Source organism: Solanum verrucosum, unplaced genomic scaffold (assembly GCF_900185275.1).
Source record: "Solanum verrucosum unplaced genomic scaffold, falcon-dt-bn FXZP01000163.1, whole genome shotgun sequence".
In the NCBI taxonomy this organism is placed as follows: Eukaryota; Viridiplantae; Streptophyta; class Magnoliopsida; order Solanales; family Solanaceae; genus Solanum; species Solanum verrucosum.
In genome coordinates this window covers 2708351-2727721 of record NW_026020379.1, presented here as the reverse complement: position 1 = coordinate 2727721, position 19371 = coordinate 2708351, and the positions used below count along the sequence as shown (strand labels likewise).

Here is a 19371-nt window from a genome sequence, read left to right as displayed (position 1 = left end):
GGAACAAGGCAAGGATACTACTAGGCAAAAAGGAGCAAAACAAGCTGAAGAAGTGGAGAAAAGCGATCTTAGTGATCGCCAAGACCACTCGGCAAACCACCAAGTGGCTCTTTAGCTCGCCTAAAGTTCCAGTGTGCCAGCCCTAGGAAGAAACCAAGTTGGCGACAAAAATGGCCAATCGGCGAATTGTCGATCCACTCCACGACAACCTGGGAAGCTAATAACCAATGCAAAATGGCAATGGCATAGAGCAAAGGGAGGATCGCCGAACCACTTGGCGAGCCCGACATAATTCGCCAACTGGACATTCAGGCTAAATATTGAGAAACTATAAATTGGATTTTAAAAGGAATTTTGATGAGTTCTGGATCAGTTCTTACTCAGTTCTCTCCCAAATATTACAGTTCCCATTCTAGAGTTAGAATTTTTCTCAAAGTTTTGGAGTTCTTATTGTAGAATTTTGAGCATTTTGACTTGGATTATTTAACTTAAATATTTTGAAACATTGTAAAGACTTGGAGACTATTACCCAGCTGATGGCTAATCGAGTTGGTAATTTTTTTTACCTTTTTATGATGTTCGGCTAAATCCCTAATTCTCGGGGTGTGATCATGTGATTATGTATTGAATTAGCTTATGGATATTGTTAATTACTAATTTAAATGCTATATTGAAGTGGGTTTAATCATTAGCTGTGTTTTAATTTATGAATTGTAGTTGCAAATACAATTCTAATTTTGAGTTCTTAGCTTGCTTTAGAGAGAGGTTTTTGAACCCAAGCTTTTGATTAATGGTTTGTAGGTATTGGGTTGATATGGGTTCAGCTCGAAAGAGTGAATCCTAAACTCAATCCTACCCATCTAGCTCGAGAGAGTGGAGGTATTAAGGTTTTGGGTTGTTCTTATTTGATAAGCTTGTTGATGTTCGAAAGAAATCACTTGAAACATGATAGTTGTTCGAGAGAAAACTATTTCACACATAGTCCAGCCTACCCACCGATATGTAGCTATTTGTTAGTAGCAATTACCCATATAGTGAAATTTTCCTATAATCGATCCCATCTCAAGAACTTCTCTCTATATTGTTATTTCTTTAGTGTTTAATTGTGTTGTAGTTGATAATTGCAAACCAAAACCCCATTTGACATTCGTGTCATCCCCTTAGACTTGTTTACATGTCTATTTTGATAATTTATATTCCTATAACTGATTAGATCACGTTTGTACTTCATACTTGAGTTTGAACACGTACCGCTCCCTATGTATTCGACCCCAACTCTTAGTTGGATTTTATACTAGTTAACGGTCGTTTACACCTAGAATTGAATGAGGTGTACTTGAAACGTTAATCACTTGTCCCGGCGCCCATCTCAGTTAATAGAGGCTTCATAAATAGATAGACTTTAGTTCATGAGTCTTTTCCATTTCAGTTATTGATGTTAGAGACTTGAGTTGCCACTTTGGCTAGTGAATGTTTTACTTCTAAAATGTTCTGAGTTTACTTTTAGACAGTTGATTTAAAGTTGTTTTTTTAAAACTCTTTTATCATTGAGTAAGTCTTCCACCAGTAGTTAAGTCAGGCCAAGGGTTCGCTTGGAGCCAACAATGGTGTTGACACCCAATTTTGACCCTCCACAATATAAATTAATCATTTCGAGGTTCTTCAATTTCAAGCGATTTAAAATAATTAGTTTTAGAAATTTACAAAATAAATAATAAGAATAATAATAATAGTAATAGTAATAATATAGCTTGCAAGTTATTTTAACTAGTTTTGTCACATTTTATAATTGTTAGATAATATATATGTTTTACATAATTATGTATATAATTATTATATTTTATGATTATTCGAAAATGGTCTCAAAAAGATTTTAGTTTTAGTTAAATATTTGGTTAATTAGTTTAGTTATATAATAGCTTATATTTTTTAATTAGTTTATAATTAAGTTAATTATTTTTTACTTCGTTAAGATTAAGAAGTTCATTAATTAATTTATGTTAACTCATCTTGTTTAAATTTTAGCCGATTCACCGATTAAATTCAATTTGGCTACGATTTAAATTCATTTGGCTATTGTGTAATTGCAATGCTAGCCACTTTCTCACCTTATTCTTAAATTCATTGTTGAGATCAGAAATTGGGCCATTCACTTGCCATATTTCAGCAGCCCACTTCAATGATCCAAGCCCATTTTTTCAATTCCCAACCCATCAAATAAATACCCAATTCAATTCCATTTTCAGCTTTCTAATAAGCCCAACCATACATCCATACCTATAAACCCAAGCCCACAACAATACAATACATATAACAACAATTCCCAAAAGACCCAGCAAACAATACATACAGCAGTACCAAAACGACCCCACTGCCCAGTGCGCCTCCTTCTTCACGCGAGCAGAGAATTTCCAGAAAATCCCAGCAAATTCGGCGAGAAATCTGTGTAAATAAGCAGATCCGTCACACCAGCCGCGTCCCTTTTTTCAACAATTTCAGAATTTCCCATCCCTTCTATTGTTGACTTGAAAGAGCAAGCAAAGATTTTGAATTTCAAAAAAAAAATTCAATCCGTTTTCCCTCTCAAATCAGCCCTTTTCTTCATCTATTTAAGATCTTTTTCTCGATGTGAAAAAAAAAAAAAAAAAAAGGGGAGAAAGAAAGAAAAAAAAGAGACAGAAAAAAGCTTCATGAAAAATTGGTTACTATAGTAAAAAAAAACAAGTTTTGATTTTTGAGTTATAAGTTTTCCTTTCGAAACCACCGGCTTCATTGGTGGTGGTGGAATCGCTTCTAACTCGTCGTTTCAGTCTCGCTGCTCAGAAAGAGGTAATATTTCGTTTCTCTACTTTCTTATGTTGCTTATATGATCAAGCGGGGCTTAGAGTATTTGTATATTGTAATTGGACCTTTATGTATGCTTGGTTTGTGTATAATTCATAGTTTAAAATTAATTCAATATTTTGATTATGGCGTCTAAAGATTTCGTTTTTTTTTTGTTTTGATCAATGCTAGTTCTATGTGATTGTTGTTTTCTCCAGATATGACCAAAGCAGGAATATTGTAGCTAAAATGACAACTTGTTTTCTTGTGCATCTTTAGTATGAGTCATTTGCCTAGAACTTTTATTTATTTATTTAAGTTATATGTTGGTTGTCATATTCATTATGAGTTCCTTTAAAGATGAAGTCTTGCCTAAATATTCGTCTAAATGAATCCCTACAAGTCATCCTTATAAGTACTATGTTGTTTAGATATTTAAGGCCTAGCAACTAGCAAATGTGTGTTAAGTTGAGTTTCTTCTCCTTTATGCATTTTGTTGACTGTTGTGAATATATATATGCTTGTTAGTCTATTACACTCTAATTGATTGAATTTATATCTTTTTGTAACATATTTATGCTTAGAGAATTTATTGAAATGGGTAAAAAAAATAAAATTATATTACATTAGAGATTGTTCAAATGCCCCCCTAGAACATACAATGACATGCTTCAACTTAGCACCTTGCTTATCTAGTATTGTTTACATGATATTTTTGGCTTAATTCCCTTTCAGTTGACAACAACAAATGATTCATTTTAAGTGTTTAGTTCCTGCTTTAATAATTCATGCATGTCTCTGCTTATTGACTAAATTTTATTTTTATTTTTGAATCTAATAGTTACCTTGTATTTGTTCCTCAAGCTGAAAATACTTTGAAAAATAATTGGGGTGTTCCTTGGGGTCTAATACACGGAGATGAATATTTGTTTTAGCATGTTAGTTAATTCGAAGTGTTTTTAACCTTTCCTACTAAAGTACTCAATTTTTTATGCCTTATTGTAGTAATATTGAATAGTTCAATTAACATCCCTATTCATATGTTGCTACTATTTCTGTAAAAAAGAGAGTTGATAAGCTCACATTTTGATTGTTACCAATATGGGTATTAATATATTGCTTGTCAAAAATACATCTTTCCCTTATTTATGCTAATTTTGTTTCTTTTGTTTGTTGTATGAATCCCTTCCGAGTCCGTGATGGACTTGCCTTTCCTTGCATTATCGAGTTGAGCCATAGAGGCTCAAATTTCTTTTCATCGTTTGAGTCAGCCTGATTACCACAAATACGATGAGATGCAAAAACATGGGCTGGAAGTTCAGATTTCAGGTGCCCGGAAAGTTTTAAGATGGGTTGTATACACGTTGTATACATCTGTATACGGTGATATACAAGTTTGGTACAGCAAACACAGGCCAAAAAATGCGAAAATACAAAGATGAGGTGAAAAACGGGTGTTTGGAAGCAAGATATACATGAAAAACACCTATACACACGCCGATATACACTGATATACATCAAGTGTATACAAAAACGGGAATTGGGTTAAGCCCAATAGTGGCAGCGAATTTGGCCCAAATTCATTTCTCCTTTACTTTTAAATTATTTAATTGTTTTTATTTATTGTTTGTTTTTAATTATCATTAACTCTAACTTTAGAATCATTAATTAACTTAATCGAATTCCCCAAAAAACAAACTATTTCTCTGTGTTGTTTAATTTCTAACAAATCTCATTTTATCAACTCTCGCATTTTCATTTATAAACTTTAGTCAAACAAAATTTTTATTTAGTTTAAAACAGTTTTTTTTTCATAAATCAAAAAATGACTCAAATGGAAACCAATTAATTTAGTTTCGTTAAAATTCTAATTACTTGTCTCTAATTCAAATGTTTCAATTAGGGTCCCATTTTCTTAAAAAATAAAAAATTTGCTCTTTGTTTAACTATTTTTTCAAAGATAATATAATAATGTAAAATATTATTATAAATACTTAGTCATTTTCTCAAAAGGTTTAGTCAATTAATAAGAAATGATTTTCATGTTTTAATTTATTACATTGGTTTAAAATAAATTAAATAAATTCTAATTAATCTAGTTTTATATTAATATTCTAATCACTTGTAATTTAATTCAAATGTTTCATTTTGGATCTCATTCTCTAAAAAAGTAAAAATGAAATATAAAATGTTCGTTATTTAACTATTCTTCAGAGTTAATTGAATATTGTAAATTATGATATTTTCTTTTATGTTAAACCATTTTCCTAAAAATAGTCAAAATATATTTTAGTCAAGTCGCAGGTCAACCGCATGTTAGCGGGCACTTCGAATGCTTAAACCCTTCTCGAAGTGTAAATTGAACCCCGAACCTTCTTTGGTATTTTCAAATGATTTTTTCTGTTTAAATCTTTGAAAATTATAAGTTTTCTTAATTTCTTTAAAAATTAAGTGGCGACTCTTTTCTAAGTATTTTTCTCAAATTGTTTTATACTTAGAACATTTCAAAAAGTGATTTTTCTAGAAATAGTTAAATTACGGCACAACAAATGGTTCACGAGTTCTAATCGGGTCCACGGTGTAGGCTTGGGGCGTGACACGTTACATGTACTTATACTCTTAATCTTGCTATAATTATTATGATTTGTGTAGTTTATTTTATCATTTTAATCTATTAAAAGGTGAGACTCTATGATGAGTCAAAATATTCCTAATGGATTGAAAAATGACAAATTACATTCGTGAAATAATAATTAGTTGATAGAACTATATGTCGGTCATGAGAAAGAAGACACCTCTTTATGATTGCTTATAAGTTGTCAAATGAAAACCCTGCAGGTGGATTATTTATCCGTCACATGAAATAATATAATCATAAAAATAAAGGATTAAATTAATCGATAGATTAAAATTTTCAAATGTTTGATTTAATTTATTGGTGTCGGTTATTCTAATATGGGGAATTAAATCAGATGTGATGGTAGATTCTGAAACTAAATCGAGGAGTGCAAATACAGATTCTTAGTGGAATAATTTGTAATTTATTGTGATATGATAATTCATTCATTTTCGAATCAATATCATAATTAGACGCCTCATTTAATGAGTCTGCGATCCTTACTATGCCCGGATAATTAACCGAATTTGGGAAAAGATAAAAAGAGCAGTATAGAATAAGTAATATATTTACTAGTCTTCTGCCATAAAAGCATTTGAATTTCAAATTCTTGAACATTAAGACCAAAACGTTTTGTTGATTACTAAGGAAAATGTTTTTGGTTTTATTGGTTCTTTATGCCTCTTGATTATCTCTTAATTGTTGCTCTTAAATTGCCCTAACGGCTGAAGTTGGTATGCCAATTTCTGTGGGTATAAAAGGGCATGTTGAGGGAAGAGGAATGTATCATTTACTGAAAAGAAATATAGTTATTATGTAATTCGTGATCTTGGTGAATGCTTTCATTGTGCGTATTCTTACAACTTGATCTCATATAAATGGAGTCCATAAGGCATAAGCAGAGAAAGATTATTTTTTGTATAGAATTGATCCAATTGAAATGTTATAGCTATTTTTTCCTATCATGCTGGACTTGTATATTTGTGCAAAACTTGTAAAAATTTTTACCTAAACCTCAATTTTTTGAAGAAGTTATTGGTTGAAATCTAGAATAGTAGGTCGAGTTTAAGCTCCCTTAGCTTTGTAATTTTATTCATTAATATAAATATCATGAGTCATGCCACCATGCAATACGATGATAGAAAAAAACAAGCAATTAAAAATATGTGCAAAGAATTGTAGGCCTTTTGAAAGGAAGAAAGTCAACTGTCAAGCACTTGAGAATCTTTGAATGCATAACTTATATACGCATATGCCACGACAAGAGAGAACTTAGCTTGATGATCGAAGTATCAAGCATGTAGTTGTTGATTGTGACATGAGTTTAATAGGCAGCATATTTTACAACCCAAGCAACAACAAAGTGATGGTGAGTCATGATGTTGAATTTGGTAAAGAAGCAACATCAAATTGGGAGGCTTAGAATGAAACACCATATAATTTTTTTTCATGCTTTGGAGATAAAGAGGAACAGGAAATCATGAGTTCATGACACTTGTGCAGGATGCAACTCCACCTCCTACTCCTACCAATGTTGCATTGACTTTTTTTCATCAAAAAAGTTCAGATGAAAGGCGGCAAAACTGTGAATCACCAAAGGAGGATGAACTTTGAGGAAATCGTTACAAAAATAAGGTGGGGATAATCCATAGAGAAGGATATTACGATAATAGAGAAGAACTACGCTTGAAAATAATTAACAATACTTTCTAAGAGTCATAAAACAGTTTGAATGAACAGAGTATTTATGGAGATGTGAAGAGATACAAGGCAAGACTAGTGGTTAAAGGCTACGAGAAAAGGCTAGATATTGACTATGAGAAACTCTATGGATATGATTTGCTTGCTTAAATCTTTGGAGGTACAAATTAAATAAACTTGAAGATTCATAAAATAATCCGAAGCATTAATAAAAAAATATCTAGTATTCCAAAACTCCCAAGTACTATATTTTTATTGAAATAAGAAATATACACTAATTAAAATCAACTCATGTTTAGCTTAAATTTATTCAAGTAAAACACAAAAATCATAAAAATAAAAAGTGTAATTAATCAATATGCATCTTCCAAATTCTAAGGCATAGACACAACATGCTGCTCCTGTTTAATTTAGAAATGCCAATGTTTGAGAGGCATCACAGCAAACTTCATGTTCCCTGTCTTGCAATGAATTCCTTTGTGTTCTCCACAACCAAAATAGTAAGTCTGCATTTTCTTTAACACAAACTCAAATCCTTCCCCTGTACCTTGACTTGGATCTGCTATCCTTTTAGCTCTCCTCAAGTCGCACTTAATGAAGCTCCGATAATTTGAGAATAAATAAACACTGTGTGGAAATCCAGTACCATTTACATTTGGTGGATCATACTTGAACACTGCATGCCACAAATATATAAAAGTGAAATGATCAGAACTTAAGTCAATATATATATAGAGAGAGAGGGGTATAGCCACTATTTATATATAGAGAGAGGGGGAGAGAGAATGATACTATTGCATCCACTATTTATTTTGTTTTAAGGAATAGAACTTCGTATAAATATACTCATAATTAAATAACACTTTAAAAAAAAAATCTAGTGGGACGAATTTTTTGCCACAACACTAGAAATTCCCCTCATGAGAAAATCGAAATATAACAATATTTGATGCATTAAGTAATGTTAAGAAAATGCACACTACATATATTTTATTTAACTTAATAAATTCAATTGAACCCCTTTAGCTACATTGTCAAATTTATGTAAATGACATGATAAAGCACAAATGCACTAAAAGTAGAAACTTAAAAACGAGAGATATACCTAAGGTGTCATTAACAAAGAACGGACCATTGTTTCGAGCCCAATCCATGTAGTTGAAGCCATAATGCCAATTTTCCGAACCTCCAACGATGAATCTATTGGAGGTCTGAGTAGCATTTGGGGGATGAGAATAAGGGCAATTGGTTTTGTTCCATGTTGTAGGACCCCAATTGAAGTCATAGTTGGCTAATCCAATGGCAAACATGGATGAGAACAATACTGCAAGTAAGAGAAATACTTGTCCATTAGCAAAAGCCATTTTGATAAGTTTGCTGGTGAAGAAAAGAAGCTGAGTTGCTAAGGATGATGTTGAGTAACCCAAAGGATATGGAGTATATATAGCAAATTCATAGGTGGTCAAAATGTAGACTAATTTTGGCCAATATAAGTTGGTCATTTTCATGAAATTGGTTGGTGAGATGGGAAAGTTGCTCTTGGCTTTTCCCCAATGTTTTCTTTAAATATTCCCAAGTTCCAAGTCCACCAATGAAAAGCAAATACTATTCCACATAGTAATGCTAAATTGCCAAAAAAATTGGCCAGAATTTGTCCAAAAATTTTTACAAGTGTATAATATCTATTTTATTTTAAAATAAACTGATCTTTTTTCCATTTTTTAATTAAAAGGTATTAAAGTTAAAAGGGTAAAAATATTCAAAAAATAAAATAACATCGATAAAATACCATTCTAACCAAATTCTGACCAAATTTTCTAGCAAAAAAGATTTTTCCATTCCACATATGTTGTACTTTTTCGTTTAGTACTATTTTACAATTTCAATATGCTTACTTGCTAAATTAACCGAGTTTCAAACTCCATGAGAGTTCATAAAACCAGCTCATGAAAATTTGATCCACTTAATTCATAATAACTCGTTGATTTATTAGCCCAAATCATTTTAGTTCATTAAAAATTGTGTTGATATATAACTCAAATTGATCCAAAAGAATTCTAATCAAAATTTATTTTAAAAGACTTTTTTATTAATATTAATATATAGTCATAATAAATAAAAACCAATTTTATTAGGTACTAAAAATTTCTAAAAGAACAAAAAAAATAAATGACCCACATTTGAGCCGAACTCATTTACACCTAAGTAACTCAGTCAATAACTTGTCCATTTAATTAACTAGAAAAACTACATAACTTAGCAAACATATCTAGTATATTTAGTCAACTTAGCTATAATTTTACAAATTACAAAACCTATTCATAGTTTGTATCCTCCTAAAATTCGCTACTCTCTTCCTTCTCTCCACTCTCTCTCGCTCGTTACTCTCCTTACTCTCCCCTCTCCTCTCTCATCGATCTTTTGAAAAATACATTGGATATTTGAGGAGATACATATGTGTATCAGCGCATCTCTATCCTCTTCTTCTAAGTATGTTTTAGGCATATATATATTGGACACACAGATATATCAATACATAGATAGTGAATCTAATACAGTATTAAATACACTAAATATTTGATATTGTATACATAAGATGAAATTGATATCATAAACATGCACTAGATGAATTTGATATTGGATACACTGAATAAATTTGATATTGGATACACTGGATAAAATTGATACAAGTCTATACATATATAGTTATATACATTCTTTCAAAATTGATATTATATACAAAGGTACAATCGTAGTAAATGACACAAGCTTACACATATATAGTTACATACATGCTTTCATATTTTATCGAATACACTTGTAGAATTTGATATTGGATACACAAAAACATTAAATTGTGAAGCACATACATTGTAAAACACAGACACAGAGAAGGAGAGAGGAAGAGAGGTGTGGGAGAGAGATAATATATCTCAGATATAGTGGCATGACGCGTTAGATACATGTATTCAGAAGTAATCTCAAACAACTTATATAATTGTTGAAACTATCATTTCATTGAGTAATCAACAATAATAGTAACGTGTTTTATGAAAATTTCTCTAGTTAATTTAGCTTATTTTGATCCATTCAAATTCAGCCTAACTTATCTGCTTGATACGGTAAACATTGAAATTTTATGGGATTCTACAATTGATGTGTTCAATTCTAATTGGACTCTACAAGACATGTTCAATTCCAATTAGGGTCCGACATGCCTTGAAGCAGAGGGCATTTGTAGACATTGAAATTTTATGGAATTTTACAAGACGTGTTCAATTATAATTGGACTATACAAGACGAGTTCAATTTCAATTAGGGTTCTTGAATGCTACTATCAACCCTAAACCCTAGTTTATGCCTATATAAAGGGTATTATATTCCCTTTGAAGAGACATCTCGAATATTCCACACATTCATGGAACATTCATAAAGATATTAACTCCATATCATCCTAATTCGAAAAATAAGTCACTAAGGGCCCTCGAATCATGGTGAAATCTTAAGAGAGAGAAAAATCAAGGGAGGAACAAATTTGTACCTATAATGTTAATCAATAAAACAAGGGGAAAGGGTCAAGAACTGTCACGACCCAAATTCACAAGTCGTGATGGCACCTATGTTCCCAACGAATAGGTAAGCCAATCAAACATATTTACCAATTCTAATTAGCTAACTAAGAGGTAAAAGGTAAACACTAAGTAAAAATCTCCAACATTGAGTTCTTTACAAATATGAAATGCGGAAAGCTAAAATACCACCCCAAGAATTGGTGTCATAAGTACAAGAGCCTCTAAATATGATGCAAGTCAGAAACTAAAGGACAAATCCAAACATAAGGGATATTCTGTCTGAATACTAAATAACAGAATAAATAAAAGGTAGAGGAAGTTGTGGGCCACGGAACAGCCAAGCAGCTCACCACAACTCCAAATTACTCCAAACTCGGACTCAAACAACTCCACGAGATGTGCTCGTACTCGAAATCGAATCTGCACCACAAAAGAGTGCAACAAATGTAGTATGAGTACGAAACCACTTGTACCTAGTATATCTCATAGACCGACAACGAAGAAGTAGTGACGGGAGTTCATATAAGGAAAATATGTTATTTATTTATACAAGTCTATATTATAATTACGAGTCAAGTTTCATCAAATATAGGTAATCAAATAACAAGTACTTTCCAACCATCAATAAAACACATAATCATCAAGAATGAAGGATGACATGAGATGCAATGCAATATGACACCATGGAATGATATGCCTCAGAATACCAAGTACTCTCTCAACCGTATATACATGATATTCCTCGGAAAAACATCGAGAGTTCATGACCCATGGGGGACTCGAGAGGTCCATATACCGACACGGACGATCTCCACGTGTCTGTGCGGACAATCTCAACGCACTATCATAAAATCAAATAATTTCCACACGGACGGTCTCCACGTGCCCAAAATAAAATCTTAGCATCTCACCATCCCCAGCACGGACGATCTCCACGTGCCCAACTTATACTCAATCTCATGTCAATGCATGTGCACAATATAATCTCAAATAAAGGGGATGATAATGCATCTCAATCAATCAAGTATCAACATACTACATAACCACTTCAACCATCACAAGTATACGGGTTCAAATAAGAACACAATCACACAAATAATCAGTCAATAATATATCAGCTAATGCCCATATGCTTTGGCATTCTCGGATTAAAATCCGCATTCTATATTAATAGACTTTCCCTTTATAACACGGGTACTCATACCAATGCCCGTCACATCATTGGTACGAGACTCTCATCTTTCACCCTTACCCATTGTCTATTCCATTTTTTAAAATCTTTAAGTTAGGAAAACGTCGTCCAACGAAGTCTAAAAGTCTTAACATACCTTGAATGCCGAACACGTACCACAAATCCTCAAGATTTTTCCTTCCCTTTTCGCAAAGCTTCAGAACATTCCCAATCTACCAATCATGCATTATTTGTAAGCACGCGAGTTCATAGACACCCAAATTATTATATGCCTATCCTAGACCCAAAACTCACTCATATCTCTAACCAAGCTCCTAGATTAAGCCTAGGATTAAGTCTCATTTTGACAAACAATTTCATAAATCTAGCAGGATAATAAGAAAAAAGAAAAGGTCGACACAACCGGTTCCACCAAATTGAAAAATTCCTAAGTAATCGTCATCTTATCCCAAGGAAAACTTACGTTCCAGTGGCAACAACAAGAGGACACATCCAAACCTTGACACCCTTTTTATTTCCTTTTCTTTTTAACCCTAAGTCACATAATCAATATCATTAGCCAACATTAGCACATCCTACTGCCCACAAATTTTAGCACTCACCCACTCTAATTAAATATTAATTTCATAAAAATATTCATATTATGATTTGCTTTATCCTACCAAACAAGGAGTTACAATTATAGTCTAAAGCTAGTATAAAAATCCAAAAACAGTGGCAAGAAATTCAAAATTCTCACTCAACTATAACCTGCACCTTAATTATGAAACCAACAATTGAACCCAACCCCCAACGTATCTTGATTTTCCATTTAATAACCTTCCAATCATTATCTAATCATTAGCTAATAATTATCACTCATTAACTAACCATCAATTCAACATTCTCCACTAATTTGAGTCTTAACGCTAAACTACAAATAGCAAGCAATTAATAATTCGCTAATGTATTCATTCTCACCTAACAAATTAAATATCCCATTGTTGAAAGAAGAAGAAAAAAAGATCAAAAGGAGTTACCTGAAGCGATCCTCAACTAAATTCGTAGGTTTCTTTGTTTCCGTCTTGACAGTTCTCTTCTCTTTTGTTCTCCTTTTTTTTCTCTAAACTGACTCCACTAACATATTTTAATTACATGGGTCAAGGGTAAAGGGTATTAAATGAAGTGGTTATGGACTTGGCCCACTAACTATTAACTGTATTAATTATTTGCTAAATATTCGTCAACTAATTACTCGTAGTTACTAAATAATTTAAAATTTTCCATTCAAAAGTTTCGGAAAAAGTCAAAATAGTCCTAGTTCTCAAAACGACCTAGCGGGTCATTAGAAGAACCTATTGGAAATGGCTCAAAAATAACCCTCCCCCCCTCCCTACCTTTTGGTCTAAAAATACCATAAACCTTTGTTTTTAATTCAAAGATACCCCTCCTTCAATCTTTTGGTCTACCAATACTCTTAACCTCGATTTAATTATATTGAATTATTTACTAATTAGTTAATTATTTTATTTGTTGTTAAAAATACTTATTTATTTATTTAAATTCTTAATATTATTTCATTCCAAAATAATTAAGTCTATAGAAGAAAATAAATAATTTTTTGTTTAAAAATAAAAATAAAAATCTCAAATTATTATTCTTCATTATTAAAATAACACTACAAAATTCTTGAAATTCTTATTCTTCATTTTTACAGAATAATTATTTTATTTTATTTTACGTTATGTTTTATACAATATTATTTATATTTTCATTTATGAAATGATCTCTAAATTTATTTGGATTGATTTTTTAAATTATATTCAAATTATCATGTTATAATAATATATTACTTCTTAATAAATACTTTATAATGTAATGGGAATCGTCATTGGGTGATCTGCAACTTGGCCAAACTTGTTATTATATGTTATTTATTTAAAAGTAAATCAAAAAAATATTAAATAATATTAAATTTTAACATATAATTTAAAAAATCAATCAAAATAAATTTAAAATCATTTCATAAATTAAAATATAGAATAATAGTGAATAAAACAGAATATAAAATAAAGAAATTATTGTGTAAAAATGAAGAATAATAATTTTAAGAATTTTATTTTGTGATACTCTAATAATAAGAATAAGAATTTTGAGATTTTTATTTTTATTTTTACACAATAAATTTATTATTTTATTTTATACACTTAAATATTTTGAAATGAACTAATATTAAGAATTTGAATAAATAAAAAGTATTTTTTACAACAAATAAAAAAAATTAACTAATTACTAAATAATTCAATTTAATTAAATTGGGGTTAAGAGTACTTATAGATTAAAAGATGGAAGGAGGGGTATCTTTGAACCAAAAACAAAGGGTAGGAGGGTATTTTTGAGTCATTTCTAATAGGTTAAAGATATTTCTTGCCCCTTTTCCCATAAACTATATTTCTTCATATTTTATTTGTGATTGCAATACATTTTCTATTACTTTCAAACTTGTTGCAAACACCATCTAGGAAACTTGTTTTGAGCTTTTAGAGCAGTAAACTGTTTTTGATATTTTAAACGCGTATATATATAGAGAGAGAGAATTTGATCGAATTCATTGTTTACTTTTTTATTTAATATACATAAAATATACATTAATTATAGTGAGCTATTTAAATTAAATCTTCTGGAAAAGTTGTGGTGTTGCAGACTTCCAATCCAATTCTAAAATGTAATGCTCAGTAGTCAGTTTACGGCAGATTAGTGCTTAAACTTTTCTAAGAATTTATACGCTGACCCTGTAATTAATCTTTGACTTACTAATAATTTGACTTATACTCCCTCTGTCTCAATTTATGTGACTGTTGTTCCTTTTTAGTCAGTCCCAAAAAGAACGACACATTTCTATATTAAGTAATAATTTAACTATAAAATGTTTGTTTTACTCTTAATGAAATAATTTATAAGTCATACAAATTTCTATCATTTATTTTGGACCACAAATTTTAAAAATCTTCCTTTCAATCTTAAATTTCGTGTCGAGTCAAACTATATCACATAAAATAAAATGTGACCGAGAGTAAGAATTATGCAAGTATGCATTATAAGTTGCAATTTGCAAGACTTTTGAAAAGTCAAATTAATGTAACTTCTTTTTTTATGGTTATTGGTGTGTTCGTCAAAAAGGGGTTAAATCCATCATTTTGTGCGATAATAACGGAATACATTGGTTTTGAAGTTGGACGTTGGAACGGATCAAAAATTACGAGAAGCTGAGAAAATGGATGTATTATGACTATTTCATCTTATGGTGGATTGATGTAATAATGACATCTATTAAAAAATAGTTTGGTAGAGTGTATATAAATAATGTAAATAAAGTGTATTAATAATGTTTGTATTAGTTATACATATATTATTTCTTATGCATTATTTGGTTTGGTGTATTAAAAATAGAAAAAATTGTATATAATAGCAAACTATTAATTCAAATTAAATTATATAAACATAGTTTGATTTAATTGTACTCCATAGCAAACTGTTGCTATTTCGCCTCTCTCCTGGTGAATCTCGCTCACCACTCTCGTTCTCTTCTGCGCCTCTCTCACTTTTTATACAAACGCAAATGTATAAAATGCGTTTGTGTTTGTATAAAGCGAGAGAAAATTGTATATATACATATTTTTTCGTTCCCCTTTCTCCCCTCTCCCAGATCTCGCTCACCACTCTCCTAGATCTCGCTCCCAGTCTCTCCCTCGCCTCTCTCGCTTATACAAACATAAATGTATAAATTGCGTTTCTGTTTGTATAAAGCGAGAGAAAATTGTATATACACACGCAAATACATATATCTTCGTCCTATGCACTTATAATTATACAATACAAATATTCCCCTGTCCAGTTCTCTTTTGTCTTTCTCTCTTTCTCGCTTTATACAAACACATATTATATAATTGATCTTTTGTATATGTATACCGAAACAGAAATAGATTATATACAACTGCTTTCTTCTGTATATGTATAGCGAAATATACATATTTATGTTTGTTATGGAGCACAATTATGCAAACTATAGCTATAACATACAAATATGATTTTTGTGTTTGTTATATGTGAAAGTTACTCTTAAAAATAACATATATTGTACAAAAATATTCTTCATAATTATTGTGAAAAAGATGTAAAAGGGATTTTGAGGGGTAATTGTGTCTTTAAAATTAATGCTAATGCATACATTAAATCCCTTTGCATTACTAATACCTAGTAACACACTTTCTAATATACAATAGAGTGTTTAGTTATACAAAATAGTGCACCAAACAAGATACTACTAATACATAGAGCTAGCTAATGCATGCATTAATTTTGCTACTACACTCTACCAAATGACCCCTAAATGTTCGAATAGATCGTTTATTTCAATAACATATTTTTCATGACAGTTACCTTATTTTAATTGTCCTTTTAGCTCTAAAAAATTGTTCCAAAAATAACTATCACTTCAAAATTTTAAAATTAAAGTTGACAAATATATATATGATAATTTTTTATTATGGTAAATATAGAAATATAGTAAGATCGATCTCTTCATAACATCACATCACATCGAATGATAACCCTAAAATTGTGATAATACAAGTCAAATTGAAGGTTGAGAACTATTACTACTGGTCTAGGTCTATGAGGACGATCTTATGGGGAAAGGAAGAAACTTGGTTTTGTTGATGGAACAATAAAATAACAGGACGAACGATCTCCGAATCTGGCAGATTGATGGATTATCAATATATGACACTTGTAGAATTGTAGGGAAAACGTTTTCCTCATTTAAGAAAGAAAGAGTAGGGATGTACAAAATTGAACCGAAAATCGAACCAAACCGCAAATTGAGTCAAATCGAAAAAAAAATCCGACTAGTGATTTGGTTTGACTTGATTTGGTATTGAAAAAAAAAACCCGACTATATTTGGGTTGGTTTGGTTTTAACTAAAAAAAACCAACCTGACATTATATATGTAATTTTAAATTTTATTTTATACATAAAAATATTTACTTTGATATAATTTTAAAACATTTCTTATACTATTTCATAGTTTTTATCTTTTAATATATTATTTCAAGTTTAAAACTTAGAATTCAGAATGGTCCAATAAAGATTATAGTTCATAGATGTTGCTAATTATAATAAAACTTAAATCAAAATCAAATTAATACTACTGCAAAAAGAAAATCAATTCAACACTAAGAATGACAATAATATTGAATATTTGTTCTTTAGTTTTACATTGGTTTAGACAATTAAAATACATAATCTAATTTTAATTTTCCTTTAATATTTAGTAATGTAACTAATACTTATTAAACTTATTTTAGCATAAAGTAAAGTTTATTTAATATGATGATTTCATTATTATTTTTTATTGAATATTTTTGTATCATCAGTACTCATCTCATATTTTGTGTTATTTTTTTAAGAAACACCTTAGATAATTGTATTTTGGTTGGACTAAAGAAATGTTTGGAGCACAAGTTAATTATATGTTTATATGCAAACTTTACCGAAAAAATCCAAATATCTGAAAAAATCCGAGGTTTATTAGTTTGGTTTGATTTATAAATTTAAAAATTTGACACAATGGTTTGGTTTGGTATTTGAAAAACCCAAACCAACCCGAGGTTGAAAAACCCGAAAATATCTAAATTTTATTAGTTTGGTTTGGTTTATAAATTTAAAATTTTTACACAAACGATTTGATTTGATATTCGAAAAACCCGAACCAATCCGGCCATGTACACCCCTAAAAAAGAGAACATATTTTACAAAAATTTTGATCAATCAAACGTGAAAATATTGAAAAATATTTCATTCTAATCTGACTTTTGTAAAAAGTAAAAAAACGAGACGATAATTAGGTCGCTTTCCAACTTTAAGAATTCCAAATGCTCAATATATATACGGCAAATGTGTACATCCGTTCACATGTAAAATAAGACCGGAGTCTATAATATAATGTTTTTAATAGACAACCAACTTTAGTTTAAGGAAAATGACCATACTTTTTTCTGTATATATAGTCCATATATTCACTCATCATTTCCATCAATTCAACTTAATTCTCTTCTTCATTAGCAAATTAAACTTGCCATTTTCATTGAGCTGATAATATATACTAATGGCTTTTGCTTATAATGCACAAGCATTTCCCTTACTTGCATTATTGTTCTCATCCATGTTTGCCATTGGTCTAGCCAATTATGACTTCAATTGGGGCTCTAGAACATGGAACAAAACCAATTTCCCTTATACTCATCCACCAAATGCTACTCACACCTCCAATAGATTCATCGTTGGAGGTTCGGAAAATTGGCATTATGGCTTCAACTACATGGATTGGGCTCGAAATAACACTCCTTTCTTTGTTAATGACACCTTAGGTATATATATCTCTCTCCTATATACTTTATCGTTTCTTTTACATAATAAATTCAAAGGTGGAGTTGAAGGGCTTCAATTGAATCTCTTACGTTAAATAAAATATTACTCCCTCTGTCCCAATTTATGTGACACATTTCGCTTTTCGAGAGTCAAACAGTTTAAGTTTGACCGAGAATTTGCTCATGAAATCTTCAATTTTTTAAAAATGAAATTTATATATTTGTAAACTACATAAAAAGTACTATAAGTCTCAATAATTGATAATTCAAAATATTTAAAAGATATAGGAAAAAATTACGGTCAAAAATAGACTTGTTTGAATCTCGAAATCCGAAATGTGTCACATAAATTGGGACAGAGGGAGTATATAGTATGCATGTATAGGTCATTTTTTGAACTTTACTTTATGCATGCATTGTTGTATATATGCACACATACTAACTTTAGGTTCTGAATTTGCTTTTATTTGTGGCATGTAGTGTTCAAGTATGATCCACCAAATGCAAATGGTACCGGATTTCCACATAGTGTTTACTTATTCTCAAACTATTGGAGCTTTATTAAGTGCGACTTTAGAAAGGCTAAAAGAATAGCGGATCCAAGTGAGGGTGCAGGGGAAGGATTTGAATTTGTGTTGAAGAAAATGCAGACTTACTATTTTGGTTGTGGAGAACACAAAGGCATCCATTGCAAGACTGGAAACATGAAGTTTGCTGTGATGCCTCTCAAACATAGGCGTTTTTGAATTATCAAAAGGGCAGCATGTTGTGTCGTGCCTTGGAATTTGTGTTGTGTTTTGCTTGAATAAACTTAAGATGACTTTAATTAGCATATTTTTCATTCAACTAAAAGTAGTATTCAAGAGTTTTTAATTAAATTTGAGATAGATTTAATATAATGGTGGAACTTATTTGTCTTGGTGCAAAGGTCTACTTCTACACATATCGTACTTGTGAGTTACCTATGATGAAAATTTAAGCTATATACCTGCCTTGCCTACCTGTTGGAAACTCAACAAAAAATTTCTTCAAATAAGAACAAGGACATAATTACATGG

At 30.7% G+C, this 19371-nt stretch overlaps 2 protein-coding genes across 2 annotated transcripts; one reads left to right on the top strand and one right to left on the bottom strand.

The window, feature by feature from the left end:
* Positions 1-7446: 7446 nt before the first annotated feature.
* Positions 7447-8551, bottom strand: LOC125838991 (uncharacterized). Its single transcript, XM_049517993.1, has 2 exons — positions 8247-8551; positions 7447-7817 (listed from the first exon to the last, which is right to left on the bottom strand). Exons 1-2 carry the CDS (start codon positions 8503-8505, stop codon positions 7552-7554), a joined length of 525 nt encoding a protein of 174 aa, XP_049373950.1. The 5' UTR covers positions 8506-8551; the 3' UTR covers positions 7447-7551.
* Positions 8552-18047: 9496 nt separating this feature from the next.
* Positions 18048-19059, top strand: LOC125838990 (uncharacterized). Its single transcript, XM_049517992.1, has 2 exons — positions 18048-18313; positions 18794-19059. Exons 1-2 carry the CDS (start codon positions 18052-18054, stop codon positions 19057-19059), a joined length of 528 nt encoding a protein of 175 aa, XP_049373949.1. The 5' UTR covers positions 18048-18051.
* Positions 19060-19371: the final 312 nt, after the last annotated feature.

Excerpts from the sequence above, each read along its gene's own strand:
- LOC125838991 (XM_049517993.1), bottom strand. The coding sequence starts at position 8,505 with ATGGCTTTTGCTAATGGACAAGTATTTCTCTTACTTGCAGTATTGTTC. Across the intron at positions 7,818-8,246 it reads CTTTGTTAATGACACCTTAG|TGTTCAAGTATGATCCACCA; the intron begins GTATATCTCTCG and ends TGTGGCATGCAG.
- LOC125838990 (XM_049517992.1), top strand. The coding sequence starts at position 18,052 with ATGGCTTTTGCTTATAATGCACAAGCATTTCCCTTACTTGCATTATTG. Across the intron at positions 18,314-18,793 it reads CTTTGTTAATGACACCTTAG|TGTTCAAGTATGATCCACCA; the intron begins GTATATATATCT and ends TGTGGCATGTAG.